This window comes from Anser anser, assembly GCF_964211835.1.
Source record: "Anser anser genome assembly, chromosome: 19".
Classification (NCBI taxonomy): Eukaryota; Metazoa; Chordata; class Aves; order Anseriformes; family Anatidae; genus Anser; species Anser anser.
In genome coordinates this window covers 8,436,751-8,450,646 of record NC_139740.1, presented here as the reverse complement: position 1 = coordinate 8,450,646, position 13,896 = coordinate 8,436,751, and the positions used below count along the sequence as shown (strand labels likewise).

Below are 13,896 nucleotides of genomic sequence, written 5' to 3'. Positions count from 1 at the left end.
TCCGGTTCCGCTTCCGCCCGCGGTGCCCCGGAAGCGGTTCCGCGCCCCGGAAGCGGCGGGCGCGATGGCGGCGAGGCGGCGCTGAGCGGGCCCGGCATGGCGGAGCTGGCGGCGGCGGAGGGGCCGCCCAGGGGCCGCACCCCCAGCCCGGGCCCGGCGCCGGGTGCCGGGGGGGTGCCGGGGCCGCCCAGCCCCCGCTCGGCCGCTCCGGGGGCTTCGGGCACGGCGCTGGGCACGGCCCCGGCCGCCTCCAAGTGGGTGCGGCTGAACGTGGGCGGCACGTACTTCGTGAGCACCCGGCAGACGCTGTGCAGGGAGCCCAAGTCCTTCCTGTGCCGCCTCTGCTGCCAGGACGGGCCCGAGCTGGGCTCCGACAAGGTGAGGCCGCGCCGGGGAGCCCCCGGTCCCCGTCCTGCCCCCCCCCGGTCCGGTCCCGCCCCGCCGAGGCCCCCCCGTGCTGCTGCTGCAGGGCCCGAGCCCCGGCGCAGCGGAGAGGGGACGGGGAGGGGACGCTCCTAGGAACGGGGCTTGCAGCGGGCTGCGCTTATGGCTGCTTTCTGGTGTGAGCTGCTCTTACAAGAGGTCGCAGCGCAGCTGCTTGGCTTGTTTTGAAGCCACCGCCGGTTATCGCAAGGGTTTTGTGGGTGGTTGTTCTTGTAATTGCAGGGTATCGTAAGGGTTTTGCAGTTCTGTTCGTGGTCCTTCTTGTGGTTGCAGGGGTTTGTGGGATCCGCCGCACAGGGCTCTAAATATTTTCTGGATAGGTCACACCGAGAATTGCTCAGGTCGCCTGCTGCTTAAGAGTTTACCTGGAAGTTAAAACCTCCTTGTAACCACAATAAGCCACCAGCCTCAGCAAATAGAGGCAGTGATCACAGAATCCATCACAGTATCATTAGGGTTGAAAAATCCCCCCAGGACCATCTGCTCCAACCCTCCCCCTGCCACCTATGTCACCCCCTAAACCCTGTCCCCAGGCACCACATCCAGAAGACCTCAGTTTTTTTTACCACTTTAAAGCAGCCTGCTTGGCAGGTCAGACATTGCCTTAAGGAAATGGTGTGGAAGACTCCTGCACAGGCTCTGTCAGCCCTTCCAGGCTGGTTCGGGAAATGCTTTGGTCATGAACTGTTGGTGAGCTGATGACATTAGTTGTTGTATGCCAGCCTGCCAGACACTGCTCGGAGACAGGGCTGGGGCACTGCAATTTGCATTTTTAGTAGTAGGAAGAAAAACACACACCTACTTTGAAGTTTAACTTTTATATGCTGTTTACCAGAACTGGAAATCCAATTATTTTTTCTCAGAGTCTCCTAGATAAACTAGTCTGGAAAACAAGATTAGACAGAGCACGAATGCCAGCTTTGTTTTTTTTTTATTATTGCAGTGAGAAAAAACTTAAGCGCTGCTTTTCTCTTTGGTTATATAAACTCTGTTCATAGAAGTACTTAATGTGAGGCATCTGCCAGCACCATCGAGCTGCAACATTTGTAGCTGAGTTCAGATACTGAAAAAAAACATTGGATAAAGTGTGGAGTCACTAATTCAACCTTTACAGGCAAAGGAATCCGTTTCTTAAAGAAAAACTGTTCTATTTATCATTTTCAAATGAAATTATCTTTTTTTCTAGTACCATTTAACTATGCCTGCTTCATTCCTGTGCACGCTCAACAGGATGAGACAGGTGCATATCTCATCGATAGAGATCCCACCTATTTTGGTCCAATACTGAACTACCTCCGCCACGGGAAGCTTATCATAAACAAGGAGCTCGCAGAAGAAGGTAAGAGAAAAATCCGGGGTAGAACCACAAGCGCTGTTCGATAGAAGCATGACAGCTGCCATCAGAAACGTGCCCGAGCACATCAGGGCACCGATAGGGCAACGTGTAGTAGCAGGAGCAAGCCACAGTTCCCAGCAGTGCTGTTAGTATTTAGCTTCCCAGAAGGATGCTTGTTAAAAGGGATTAAATCATCAGATTCTGCATCATTCTGGAAGCAGAGGCCTCTAGTTTTTAGTACAGCCCATCACTGCTCTGCTTAGCTCAAAGGCTTCTTTTAGCAAACCATCTGATAGAACATCTCCCTCCACAGACAGCAGTAACAGCAGTTCTGCACAAGCAAGCAGCTTTGGTGAGATTCCCTTAGGGAGGGAACACCACAGAGATCGTGCCATGAGGTTTCTGATAAGCCCACGGAAAGGGGGATAATCTTTAAGTACCCTGTAAGCCACAAAAGGAGGTGGCAGCTAGTTGGTCACCTCCTTCCAGCCTGGGAACTGTGAGATCCGTGGCAGACTTATTCAGCACCCGAGGATTTTATTACATGTGGGTGAGATTTGGAGGCAGCAGCAGGTGTTGCATCCTTGTAGCTGAATCATCTTCATTCTGCCCTGTATAAAGTAACAGAACTTCTGTCTCTGCTTTTCGTTCCCTTCTTAGGGGTCCTGGAAGAAGCCGAGTTTTACAATATTGCATCTCTCGTGCGACTGGTGAAGGAGCGGATACGGGATAACGAGAACAGAACCTCTCAAGTAATGCACATGAAAATTTACGTTCTGCAGTCAGTCATTTTCTGTAGCCTAGTAGGATGTGTGGCTGTAGGCACGTCCAGTAACAGTTTTTTAGCTTAGTTGTCTTTAACAGCAGGAACCCGTGTTTTTCGTTAGATCCAAGGCACAGCTAGGAAAAAGTATCCATTATGGTTTCACAAGAACAGGCCACAGTCATCTTGTTAACGCTGCAGGGAAAGGCGATGAACAGTTAAAGGAAAAGGGCTGGGAGCAAAGATGGGGAGTTACAAACCAAAACACAGCTTCAGGAGGTAAAGAATAGCTCAGTTCTTCTCCAAACCGTTTTCTGCCCTGTATAGCTGTCTTTTTGTGGCAATTTTTCCCATTACTGATACTAACATAGGAGATTCAATTTCAGAAGGGAAACATTCTCAAAAAGCAGTAAATGGCTTTGAAAACCAAAAAAAGTGTTGCTTTCACTTGCATTTAGGCACCTGGAAGGCTTTTAAGAGAAGCGTACGAACTGTTTGTACGCATTTTAGAATTGGTTGGATAGTCACAAAGATGAAACCTCCATCCACGTGGCTCAGACTTCCTCAAATAACACAGACAGAGCAGACCTCAGTAGTTTAGGCTAATTAGTTTCCTTGCTTGATACCAGTGCAACAATTACTTAACTCCTGCTTGTTTTTATTCCCCATGCTTTAGGGACCTGTGAAGCACGTGTACAGAGTCCTGCAGTGCCAAGAGGAAGAGCTCACACAGATGGTGTCCACTATGTCTGATGGGTGGAAATTTGAACAGGTACCCATGAGCAGTCTGACTTGAGCAGCCGTCTGGTTTCGCAGGATAACTGAAATGTGCTATTTTAAAAGGAAATACATTATTCTATCCACCCATGATTCAGTAGTTTGGGAAATCTATCAAAAGATACCATGCGTTTGTTGAGCAAATAGTGGTGTGTGGTGTGGAAGTATCCAACAGCTTAAAGGTCAAGGCAGCAGGGACCAGGGGAACAAAAAAAAAGTTTATTGTGGCTCTCTTTTGCCCTTAACACAAACAAAAACCTGTTAATGTTACTGCAGGTCAGTAATGACAGCCCCCCAGTCTTGCTACAGCAAAACTGTATCAGTAGGCATCTGTGTAGGAAGGTTGCTGACTGCACATGCCTCAAATATGAAGCTCTCTCTTAGAATCCATTACAACATGGAAGTTAGGGTGCACGCTACACATTAAAGTTTCCTGGATATACACAGCTGATAAGAACCACATTGCTTTCCTCAGATTTTTTTAGGTTTACTATCTGGAAAGCAGAACAGAGTTGTAAAAGATAAATTAGCCCTGCACTCTAGGATGTCCTGTTAATGTAATAATGATAAATATGAGACAGATGGGATTTCTTGGACTGAGTCCAGACCTCTCATAACAGTAATATAACATAATCCTATTTATGCAGATATCAAATTCCATCCTGATGGCTTGTATGCAAAGAGTGGTGCCAGTTTGCTACGTGTCCCGTAGTTAATCCAACATTTACCTGTGGTAAAGAATTGCCTTTCCAGGCAATTCCTTTCCTTTGATTATACATCAAAGTCAGAAGGCCAGATTTGAGACAAGTTCAACACAGACACACAGTCTGGATCGAGAAGCCTGGACCAAGAGTCTGCGCTGCCTTGCCCTTATATGAATTAGACATTATATATTGCAAAGCCTGACGTATTTTTTCTTTCTGCCCTCAGTGATTGGGAAATGTTGTGTTCAGCATTACAGACATTTCTTCGTGAGGCTCCAGGTGCCACTAGAGGGCTCCGGAGCTTTTCTAAGTCTGCCTTACAAAGGCACAGAGAAGCCTGTGATACAGGAGGGTGCTGGAAGGGGTTTGGCTTGCTGACACTTCAGGTCAGAACAGGTCTCCCTGGACAGCTGTAGCTCACAAAGCAACTGCGGGAATAAAGCAGAAGTCAAGACTTGTTTATAGTCCTTACCTTGGCTGTCTCCTGTTGCACAGCTAATCAGCATTGGATCTTCCTATAACTACGGAAACGAAGACCAGGCAGAATTCCTCTGTGTTGTGTCTAGGGAACTCAACAATTCTACCAACGGCATTGTCAAAGAGCCCAGTGAGAAGGCGAAGGTAAGGCGTCTGCTCAGACCTGTTGACTGAATATGAGAGGGAAGTTCTGGTAGAATATGAGAGGGCACTGCAATGTGACAGAGCACTGGAACAGAGAGGTTGTGGAGTCTCCTTCTCTGGAGATACTCAAAACCTGCCTGGATGCCATCCTGCACAACGTGCTCTAGGTGATTCTGCTCAGGAGAGGGGTTGGACTAGATGATCTTCAGAGGTCCCTTCCAACCTCGGCCATTTTGTAATTCTGTAAGAAGAAAAAAGAGGAATGACTTGAAAAAGGAGGACATCATAGCAAGGACCTTTGAGACTAGTCACATTTTGTGGTTGAAGCATGCTGTAGGGAAGAGACAGACTTTTTTCTCCCTCAGTCCATTCTTTTTCCCTAGGACAGCAACAAAAGATTATATTATTAACTCCTGGAAGGCAGCTAAGTGGCATTTCTAGAGAAGGGACTCAATTTTAACCAGCCTGACAGTCACTGTGGTAGCATAAAAGCCAGCAAGGTGCTCTGATTCCTTCTCTTGTTAGTCCATCTTGCCTTTGCAAAAGCCAAAGACTTTGAACATGAGCTTATGCATCTGAAGTTGTCTGAGTTAAGGCTCTTTTTTTTTTTCCAGATTCTTCAAGAGCGAGGATCCCGGATGTAATTCAAGCGTGTACTCCTCTAAAAATCCCAGATGTCAAAAGGGCAATCTAGCTGGGCAGAGCATCTCTCCGCAGTGCGACCGTGCCCCTGTACAGTAACCAAGCTACCACAAAGCAAAGCCGAGCCTGTCCTGCCAATGGCGAGTAATTCTGGTCAGAACCAAAGGCTTCCCTCCTACTCTGGAAACCAAGAAAAGAAGAGACTCTTCCAGTTGGATAGTCCTTTCTACAAGTATCTGTTTTATTTTCTTGGCCAGCGCTGCATTGAATTTTTCCAACAATGGCTGGGCTGGATTCCCAGATGGAACCTTTGCAAAGGTTGCTCAGGTCCCCAGGCCCTTGTAGTCAGTCCCACCTTGCACAGGCTGCCATGGGTGGGAAGATCTGTTTGAGCTGTGCCATTTCTTGCACCCAGGTCTACCACCACCAGAAAAGTGCAAGGACTTTGCAACGCTCCCCCTCCTGATCAGCCACCCCCAACAGATCAGAACAGGGTTTTAAAAGGAGGAACAAAGCAACCACTTGTAAAAAGAAAAAACTTTTTTCATTCTTGCTTTGTATTTGTTCCTTGTTCAATTCCTAAGAGCTGAGTTTAGATACTAAGGGGAGGGGAGTTGTGCGTACATCCAACATGGGTCATGCTGTTAATGCTATTACGTACGGGCTCCTGGCATCTTCCAAAGCCCATTGCTTCTCGTGCATAAACAAAAAGAGACCTGTGTTCACCCAGAATGGTGGTAGAATAATAGTTCTGTCCTGTACACTTCTCTGTTGAAGAAGAGCAGCAACATCTTTTCCCCTTCGCTACCTTGCCATGACCATATCTTAGCCTGGTGCAAAGTCACAAGGTTAGGGACTTGTTGCTGCCAAGTTCAGCTTTGCCTTGTCTCCAGCAGCATGAGCTCCACTGCCTTCCTTCTCACCAGAGTACTTAGGGCAGAATTTCTTTTGTACTGTAGCAAGCAGGTAGGTTTTTCACCCACGAGATTCTTTGCGGAGGAGATCCCCTATTTACATGCAATGATTTATCTGCAGCCCCCTCATGTACCCACCTTCAAGAGACCACCTCAAATTACGGAGGGGCATCACAGAGCTGGGGAGGGGTGGTGGTGGTGAAAAGTTGCCAAACTGTTGTAATGTTTCTTGTCCAAAGTGATGTATCGACTTCTGTGACTTTTTTTTTTTGGAATGCCTTGGATGGATGTGCAAAATGTTTGTTTGTGCCTCTTGAATCTAATCTTAGCCAAACTGCAGTCACTGCTTCCCCTCTGTTAACCTGTGCCATCCCTAACCAAGGGCATGTCCCTTCTTGTCTGGTAAATGGAATTTCTTAGGAATTCACTGCTGCATGTTTTTCTCCTTTCATCCTGGCTTTGTTCTTTGTAGCCTAAGTGTCCTGGTATTTGGGTCTTTTGAGTCAAGTCCCAAACTGACAGTAAATGCAAAGCTTCAGAGATGCCGGAGTTCACAGACATTGCTCAGAGCAGGTGATTCTTGGTAAGGTATCAGAAAATTCCTCACCTGGACTGAGGAGCTGGGCTTCTTTCTGGAGGAATTCAGCTACCTGTGGTCTCCTTAAAGTGTTAAGATAGAAACAGGCACGTTTCCCACCTTATCACTTAACGCTGGCAGGGCTACCCTTAAGGGCAGCAAAACATTACTAAAGGTAGCAAAACATTACTAAAGGTCTGACAGCCAGTTCAGCAGAAAAGGCACGCAGCAAAGGCACTGAGCAACACTGCTGCACTTGGCCTCTTTTCAGTCCTGTATGTACACTGACCTGTCCTTTCCCATCCTTCTTTGCCAATATACCTCCTCCTCTGGAGGTTCTGCCTCGTTCTCAAGAATGACTGGTCAATTATCTGTGCTAGTTTAATCCTGGTAACAACAGACCACGCCAAATGTCTTTGAATTCACATCGTGTCAGTTACAGGCTGTTGAAACGCAGCTGGCTTGCCATCATGCTGAAGAACCCAGCTCTCCTTCTCTCCATCTTCCCTGTTTATAATGTATTGAGATGGTATTGGTGTGATTAGACCATACGCCTTGGCTGGGCCTAAATAACACTGTGATGTGTATAGATATCTCTCCTCTGTCAGTATCTCGTAGCCTCAGTCATTGTCCATCTGTGCTCACAGCTGAGAAAACAAGTGCATGTATGCAAGTTAACAGCCTAAAAAGCCCTCTAACTCTCACATTCATCTGTCTTCTCTCCCTTCCTTGGAGGAGGGAGTTTCCAGGAACTGGTCAAGAAATAGCAAGCTAAAGGCAACAGGAACTGCTTGAGCTGCATTTGTCACATCATTGCCAGCTGAGCACCTTGCTGTTCAAACTGTGGAGCTCATAGCAACACTAGCGATCATGTGAAGGGAGACATTCTGTCCAGTACAGCTCGAGTAGATTAAAAAAAACAATACCTCGTTGCTTCTTTTGTATCTCCAAAAGCACCATACATGTGGAAGCCCACCAGAAGACTGCCTGATGCAAGAGCGATACCATCACTCTCCCCGCCGAGCCACAGAGAGCCTAAAAACTACCACTACCAGTTGAGTGGAACAGCTGTTTAACTGATACACGTGAAAGACTATCAACATTGCATCTTGGTTCTCCAGGGGAAGATTGAAGTCCCCTTGGCTTCAATTGTGTAGTCTTTAAGTGCAACAAAAAGAGCTAACAGTAGAAAAATGATCTGGTTGTTACTGGACACTCAACTACTTGTGTGATATTTAGGACCAGGCATGAAATCCATCCCAGAAGGTCCATTCCCAGTGGAGGATTTCTCCTTTGCTGACTATGCTAAGTCACCTTCGCCCTGAGACCAAGGGCTGGTCTCAGCATTATGCACAAGTTGCATCCCTTCTGTGCTCAAGACAGGGCTTCTCCTTCTGTTGCCTTTCACTCAGTCACAACTATATCAAAACCATCACTGAATTAAGAATAAATTTGTCCCATTCACTCTAAAAAAAAAAAAAAAGCATGTTGTGAGTAGGGTGAGTGAGCAAGGGTAGAGCTACTGGATATCCAAGAGTGCTTGCATCTGTTGGGAAGGTTCACTTGAAAGCATTAATCCTAGGAACGGAGAGCATGACCTTTTGTTTTTTTAAACTTTCCCAGTGGCCTAAATTGTTCCATTATGGCAAGACTGGAAATAACCTCTTAAAGTGTCTTTGTTTCTGCACATTTTTAAAAATAGATTTTCTCAGGGGTGACTGAGTGGGCTGAGGCAAAGGGGGCATGGTTCCTTGCAGGGCGACGGGACGGAGCAGCTCCCCAGTCCTGCAGCTGGGCCGTGGGCTCCTCCCCTCAGGTTTGCCTGCAAACCCGGAGGTTTTGTACAGTTTGTCACATGTCAGTGCCCTTTGCTACTGTTTCTCTTTGTTTATTAAATGTGTTTGAATAACACTTGAGATGCTGTGATTATTTTTTTTTTCAAATAAAGATTCTGAAATGGGTTTGAAAAGTTTGAAGAAACAGTCTGCAGCCTGCCACTTTCTTTGCATCCATTTGCAACTTTCCACAGCAACACTACGTTACAGGGGAAGAAACAAATTAGGAACCCGCATCTGTCTCCAATTCATTTATAACACTGGTTTACCAAGAGGAAAATCTAATTAGGTTTTGGAATCCTTCTTGGTTACTTTCAGAGAACAAAGGCAAAAATCAAAGCACTTTCCTGATTTTCTCTTACACAAAAGAAGCTAAACTACATGCCTTTTTACCACTTGCACTGACACCCACAAACAAGCAGGATGTTAATACAAGCATTAAATATGAGCTACTAAGAAAGGACAAGGATTTTTTTGTCTTTTCATTTGCTAAACCTGTACTTGAGTGGTCCAGCACGCATGGCAGAAAGGTCTGATGGTCTGACAGCTTTGCCCCTTCCTGTCTTACAAAAGGCCCTCACTGAACATCTGCAGAAGCTTGCAAACAGCTCTCAGCTTTCCCACTCAAGGCCAAAGACACAGCATTCTTGCCATCACCAAGACAAAAGCAGAACAAACACGAGGGGAAAAAAAAAAACCACAATTACAGTTTCTTAAGAGCTTCCCCTTGTGTTCTGAGCCTGCAACTGTTTGCTGGGAGAGAGAGTGCCCCAGGCATGTAGAATTTGCTCTGAAGCCCTGGAGGGCATTTTAAACACTTGATCCATCTCCACCCTCAACGCAGCCTTCCCGCGTGTCTTCAGCAAGACAGAGGATTAGCTGGGATTTAGATTCTTTCCTGTTTACAGAGCACTGCAACTCAAAAACGCGTGAAGCAGAGGTACCAGCAGATGGGTGAGCAGCAGGGAGGTGAGGAGACAAAACCTTCAAGCTTTGGTGATGCTGAAACGTGGATAATGGTGACCATTCCGCCACAACACAGGGGTGGGAAAGAAGGAACAAAGATGTAAGTGAAGAATGGGTGAAGATGAAGTTACTTTGGACCACAAGTAGCTGTTGCCTGCTGCAGCTGCTCTGAACGCTGCCCCGTGGGCACGCTCCCTGCTTCCAGTTCTTCCCCACTGTGGCAAAAGCCCCAAAGCAAGGAGCAGGGAAGGGCTGGCACATCCCCAACCTGGGGTTTAACACTGGAGCTACATGAGATGAGACACACTCTCCCCCATGACACCACAAAAGGGAGCTTATGGGCATGCAGGAGAGAGCAGAAAGCACAGCTGAGCCACCTCACCACTTCACACGAGTTGATTTAGGACACTACCCTCACATCTCCTCAATAAATCCCCATACCTCCATGCCAAACCTGACTGCAGGGCTGGACTGCCAGCGAGCTTGCACCAAGTAGAGCCACGCTCGGGTGCGGGAGGCCCTGGCTGTCCTTTAAGGCCATGTAGGTGGGGAAAGGCTTGGAACAGAACCCTTAACCAGCTCCAGGTCCGCCAGCTGGTCCCTCACAACACCTTGTGCAATGCTACAGCACCGTGCCGGAGACACAAGAGTCACTCGGCAGTTTCTGTGGAAACCACCGTCAGGAGCAGCCAGGCCTCTGTGCCATCACTCGCTTTCCCAGCTAAAGCTGTGCAACACACAGAGCTTCTTCTAAAAATCCGCCCCCCCCCCCCCCCCCCCCCCTTCTTGCTACAGAGAACAGAGGCGATACCCAGCGTTACCAAGCAGGAGGTCATGCTGTACAGGCAGCAGCACAGCATTACCCCCCCCCAATAAAGCCAACCTCACACACCACCTCCTAACGAGCAGGCCCTGCTGTTTCCAGGGGCTCAGCTCTTCCTGCTCCCAACCCCAGGCGGCTCCAAGCAGCAGAAGGGGAAGAGGGAACCACTTCGCAGCAGACCTGTGACAGAGGCACTTTCAAATCCCCCTTGAACGGCATTTTCTGCACTTGACAGGCACTCCCACACCCCTCCTCTGGAACAGGAGGGTCCCACCAGACAGAAACCCCCTGGCCACCACACTGCATCTGGGGCCTGCTGGCTCCCCAGGGCCGGGCTCACCTCGCTGCACCACACGAAGCTCTGTTAGTCACCCAGCTGGCAGCTCCGCTTGCCTGTGCCAGTTTTGCCCAGAGCACAATTCAGTTGTTTTTCTGCCCTGCCTGCTCACATCTGTGGACAAAGAGGAAACCCAAACTGACACTGAAGATATGGAAGGGTTTTTAGCAGCCAAGGCATCAATCAGCATCCAGCTTCTTGGCCTGCAGCTCCAGCAAAAAGGAGTGGAAAACCACAGCTGCGTTTCTCCTCTCCGCACACATCTGGGAGGGTGAAACCTGGCAGCACAGAGGCCCGGCCACAGCCATGAGCGCATCTTGCACAGCGCCCACACTCTGCCTCAGGCCCTCGACAAAGATCAGCCTGCTGCTCACCCACCCACCTTCACCCTGAAGTCATCGGGCCAGATCTATTCGCAGACAGAAAACCTGTAGATATTTGTAACCCAGCTTACTAACTTGTTTGGGAAACTAGGACCTTAACCCTGTCTGTCCACCTAAATCTGGTTTTGAGATGGTCACTGAAGGTTTAACCCAACTTATGTCTGGGCAAACAACCCCACATACCTGGTCCTGTCCAGGGCTGGAGAAATACGTTGGCTTCTCCAAGCCACAGCAAAAGAAGCTGCAATCCCCCAGCAATTGCCTTCAGGTGTGGTAACATAGGTGAGTAAAAGCATTAATATTTGCCCCTCTGGCAATATTCCCTATTGGAGGTCCCCATCCCTCCTAGGAGTTCCCCAAATTTCACCATATTCAAGTTCATCATCATCAGTCCAAAACGCGATGATTCCTTGCATTTCATGGGCTTCAAGCAGCTCCTCAGGGAGCTAAGGGTTCAGCTGGCAGTGGCTGACCTCCGTGTCACACAGAAAACCCTCGGGACAAGTGAGCACTTCTCACCTGTGATTTAGCTCAGGGCAATCAGGGCAGCAGGTCCTTCAGCAAGGCCAGGACAACATGCACCAGTGGTCTCAATGAATTCAAATGGCAGTGGCTAAAACTGAGGAAAGCCAGAGCTAATCTGGGGAAGGAACAGTCCTGGGTTCCACCCTCCAGTGGTACTTTGATGCATTAACTTTCTTGCAGCCGGCTGTCAATATATACCATCCTCCCACCCCAAGCACTAAGCCATGACATCCCCTGCAGACAAGATTCTACGTTATTTAAAGATTCACAGCTACTAACAAAGGACCCAGCCTGTATTCCCTGCATCTCGCCTGCAGACAGAGCAGGCAGCTGAGCTGGTACACTGCATCTCTGTGTAACCTAACGTGAAGGTAAATAGGGCTGGTGGTGGGAGTGCAAGGTACCCACAGTAAGCAGGCAACCCAAAATGAAAGCAATGCTTGCCTGCCATCCTCCCCAAAAAGGGCTATTTCCCTGCCAACATCCACCCCATAGCAGCCAGCAGCAGGATTTACACCTAGCTCAAGCAGCCAGCCAGAGGGAAACAGTCCTCTTGGTCCCTCCTTAAGTGGCTTATTCCCCATTGATAAAAAACCAAGGGGGACAACAATTAAGAGCTTGGTAGATAAGATCTGCTGCAGGGAAAATCCCCCTAACCACTGCTCAGTGCTCTGAACATCGACCCGGAGCAGAGACAGGCTGTCCGGGGCTGGGATCTCAGCCCATTGCCCCACCATGTCCCACAACCCCATCCCATGGTCCCACAACCCCATCCACCAGCCACAGTTTTCATGTGGATAACAATTTAAGGAACTCCATTTCATTAAAAGGTCCCTGTCTCTGCGCAGCTGAGGCACAAACCCACAGAGCAGCACAGGGCACCATGTCACGAGCCAGAGCCACCTCCTGCACGGATTTCCCCAAACACATCTTTCTCAGACTCATCTCTGGAGCCATCCCCATTGCCTCAAGCAGAGCTGGGTGCTGACCTCCCCCCCATACGGGGCACCCCAGGAGCACCCAGGGAGGAAGGCAACAGCCAGGAGGGCTGCTTGCACTATTTGCCAGCCTGCAAGCAAATCCTTACAATCAGCCACCAGGGCAAGGAGCTGGGACAAGCCACATCTTGCTGGATTCCTCCAAGTCAATGGAAGCTGTCAGTACACGCACTTAGTATCAGCTGTCTCCTCAATCCCCATTTCCTGCCTCCAAGCCAAGCAGTATTATCCTCAGTGCTGGCTACAAGTCATGAAATCTGGTCCCAAAAATCAGATTTCTTACCTGGTGTCACACCTACATCCTTTGTGATTCGTGAACACAATGCAGAGATTAAGCCAGGAGAGCAAAGAACAGCACAGGGACATCTGTCTAAAGGCTAAGCCAGGTAAGGAGCCAGGCTTAAATGCAACTTGGAGTCAAACTGGGTGGAGAAGGTGTGGGAGGAGGATCCAGGTGAGTCTGATCAGACTAATTAAGACCAATTAGTGCAGTCAGGGCCCTGATACCCTTTGCAAGGGGATGACAAGGGAGCAATGCTATGGGAACTGCTTAGGAAAGTGGTGCTAAACCAGTGCTCCCCATGACTCTGGCACTGTCCCATTTTCTCAGCCCTAGCAGAGCTGGTCCGAAGGGGATTTGCCAGCGTTGTTCAGCCCCTGTCCCTGCCCCAGGTCTCAGGAGTCTGTTTTCAGGTGCTCGGAGAGCTTGGTTTCCCCTGGGTCTGTCTGGGCTCGAGGAAGGGATCGGAGCAGGGGTCTAATTTGGGTGCTCCCGCAGCCTGCTGGAGCAGGATGGAGACATCAGGACTGAAGCTGGGGTAGGAGCAGCTCCATGCCCAGCTCCCTGCCCCAAGCCACTCTGCAGCCCAACAGCCAAAATGTCACCGAGTTTCCACTGCTTTAAACAAAAGAAAGAAGATACGCACTTCCTCTGTGAGATTCTATCTGTCAGTCTGCTAATCTTGGTGCCTGGAACAAATTCAGCTAGCCTCAGAAGCAATTTGGGAGCTCTGAGGCATTTTGCGCTTCGGTTTCCAAGCACACGGCCTGCCCCAAAACTGCTGCTGAGACTCCTGGGTTTGGGACGGGCTCGCAGAGCCGTGACACCAGCACACGGACGTGCACAGGGCTTGAACTCAGCCACCTCCACGGCCCCTTGAGGGCTGTGAGTGACGGCTGACAAGTGACATCCCGCAGACAACAGCACTGGGCCAGGCTGCAGCACTGGGGCCAGTGCCTAAAGCAGAGCTA

The 13,896-nt window shown here is 49.1% G+C and overlaps 1 protein-coding gene and 1 long non-coding RNA gene across 2 annotated transcripts; one reads left to right on the top strand and one right to left on the bottom strand.

The window, feature by feature from the left end:
- The first annotated feature begins 1 nt into the window (after position 1).
- Positions 2–8,694, top strand: KCTD2 (potassium channel tetramerization domain containing 2). The gene is made up of 6 exons (XM_083805631.1): positions 2–378; positions 1,675–1,783; positions 2,441–2,532; positions 3,220–3,315; positions 4,520–4,645; positions 5,260–8,694. Exons 1-6 carry the CDS (start codon positions 97–99, stop codon positions 5,287–5,289), a joined length of 735 nt encoding a protein of 244 aa, XP_083661757.1. The 5' UTR covers positions 2–96; the 3' UTR covers positions 5,290–8,694.
- LOC310884190 lies at positions 2,539–13,621 on the bottom strand. The gene is made up of 4 exons (XR_014574065.1): positions 12,929–13,621; positions 4,783–4,886; positions 4,497–4,671; positions 2,539–2,738 (listed from the first exon to the last, which is right to left on the bottom strand). It is a non-coding gene; the product is annotated as an uncharacterized lncRNA (long non-coding RNA).
- Positions 13,622–13,896: the final 275 nt, after the last annotated feature.

Coding starts and splice junctions, on each gene's coding strand:
- KCTD2 (XM_083805631.1), top strand. CDS start 97: ATGGCGGAGCTGGCGGCGGCGGAGGGGCCGCCCAGGGGCCGCACCCCC. Junction 379..1,674: donor CCGAGCTGGGCTCCGACAAG/GTGAGGCCGCGC, acceptor CACGCTCAACAG/GATGAGACAGGTGCATATCT. Junction 2,533..3,219: donor ACGAGAACAGAACCTCTCAA/GTAATGCACATG, acceptor CCCATGCTTTAG/GGACCTGTGAAGCACGTGTA.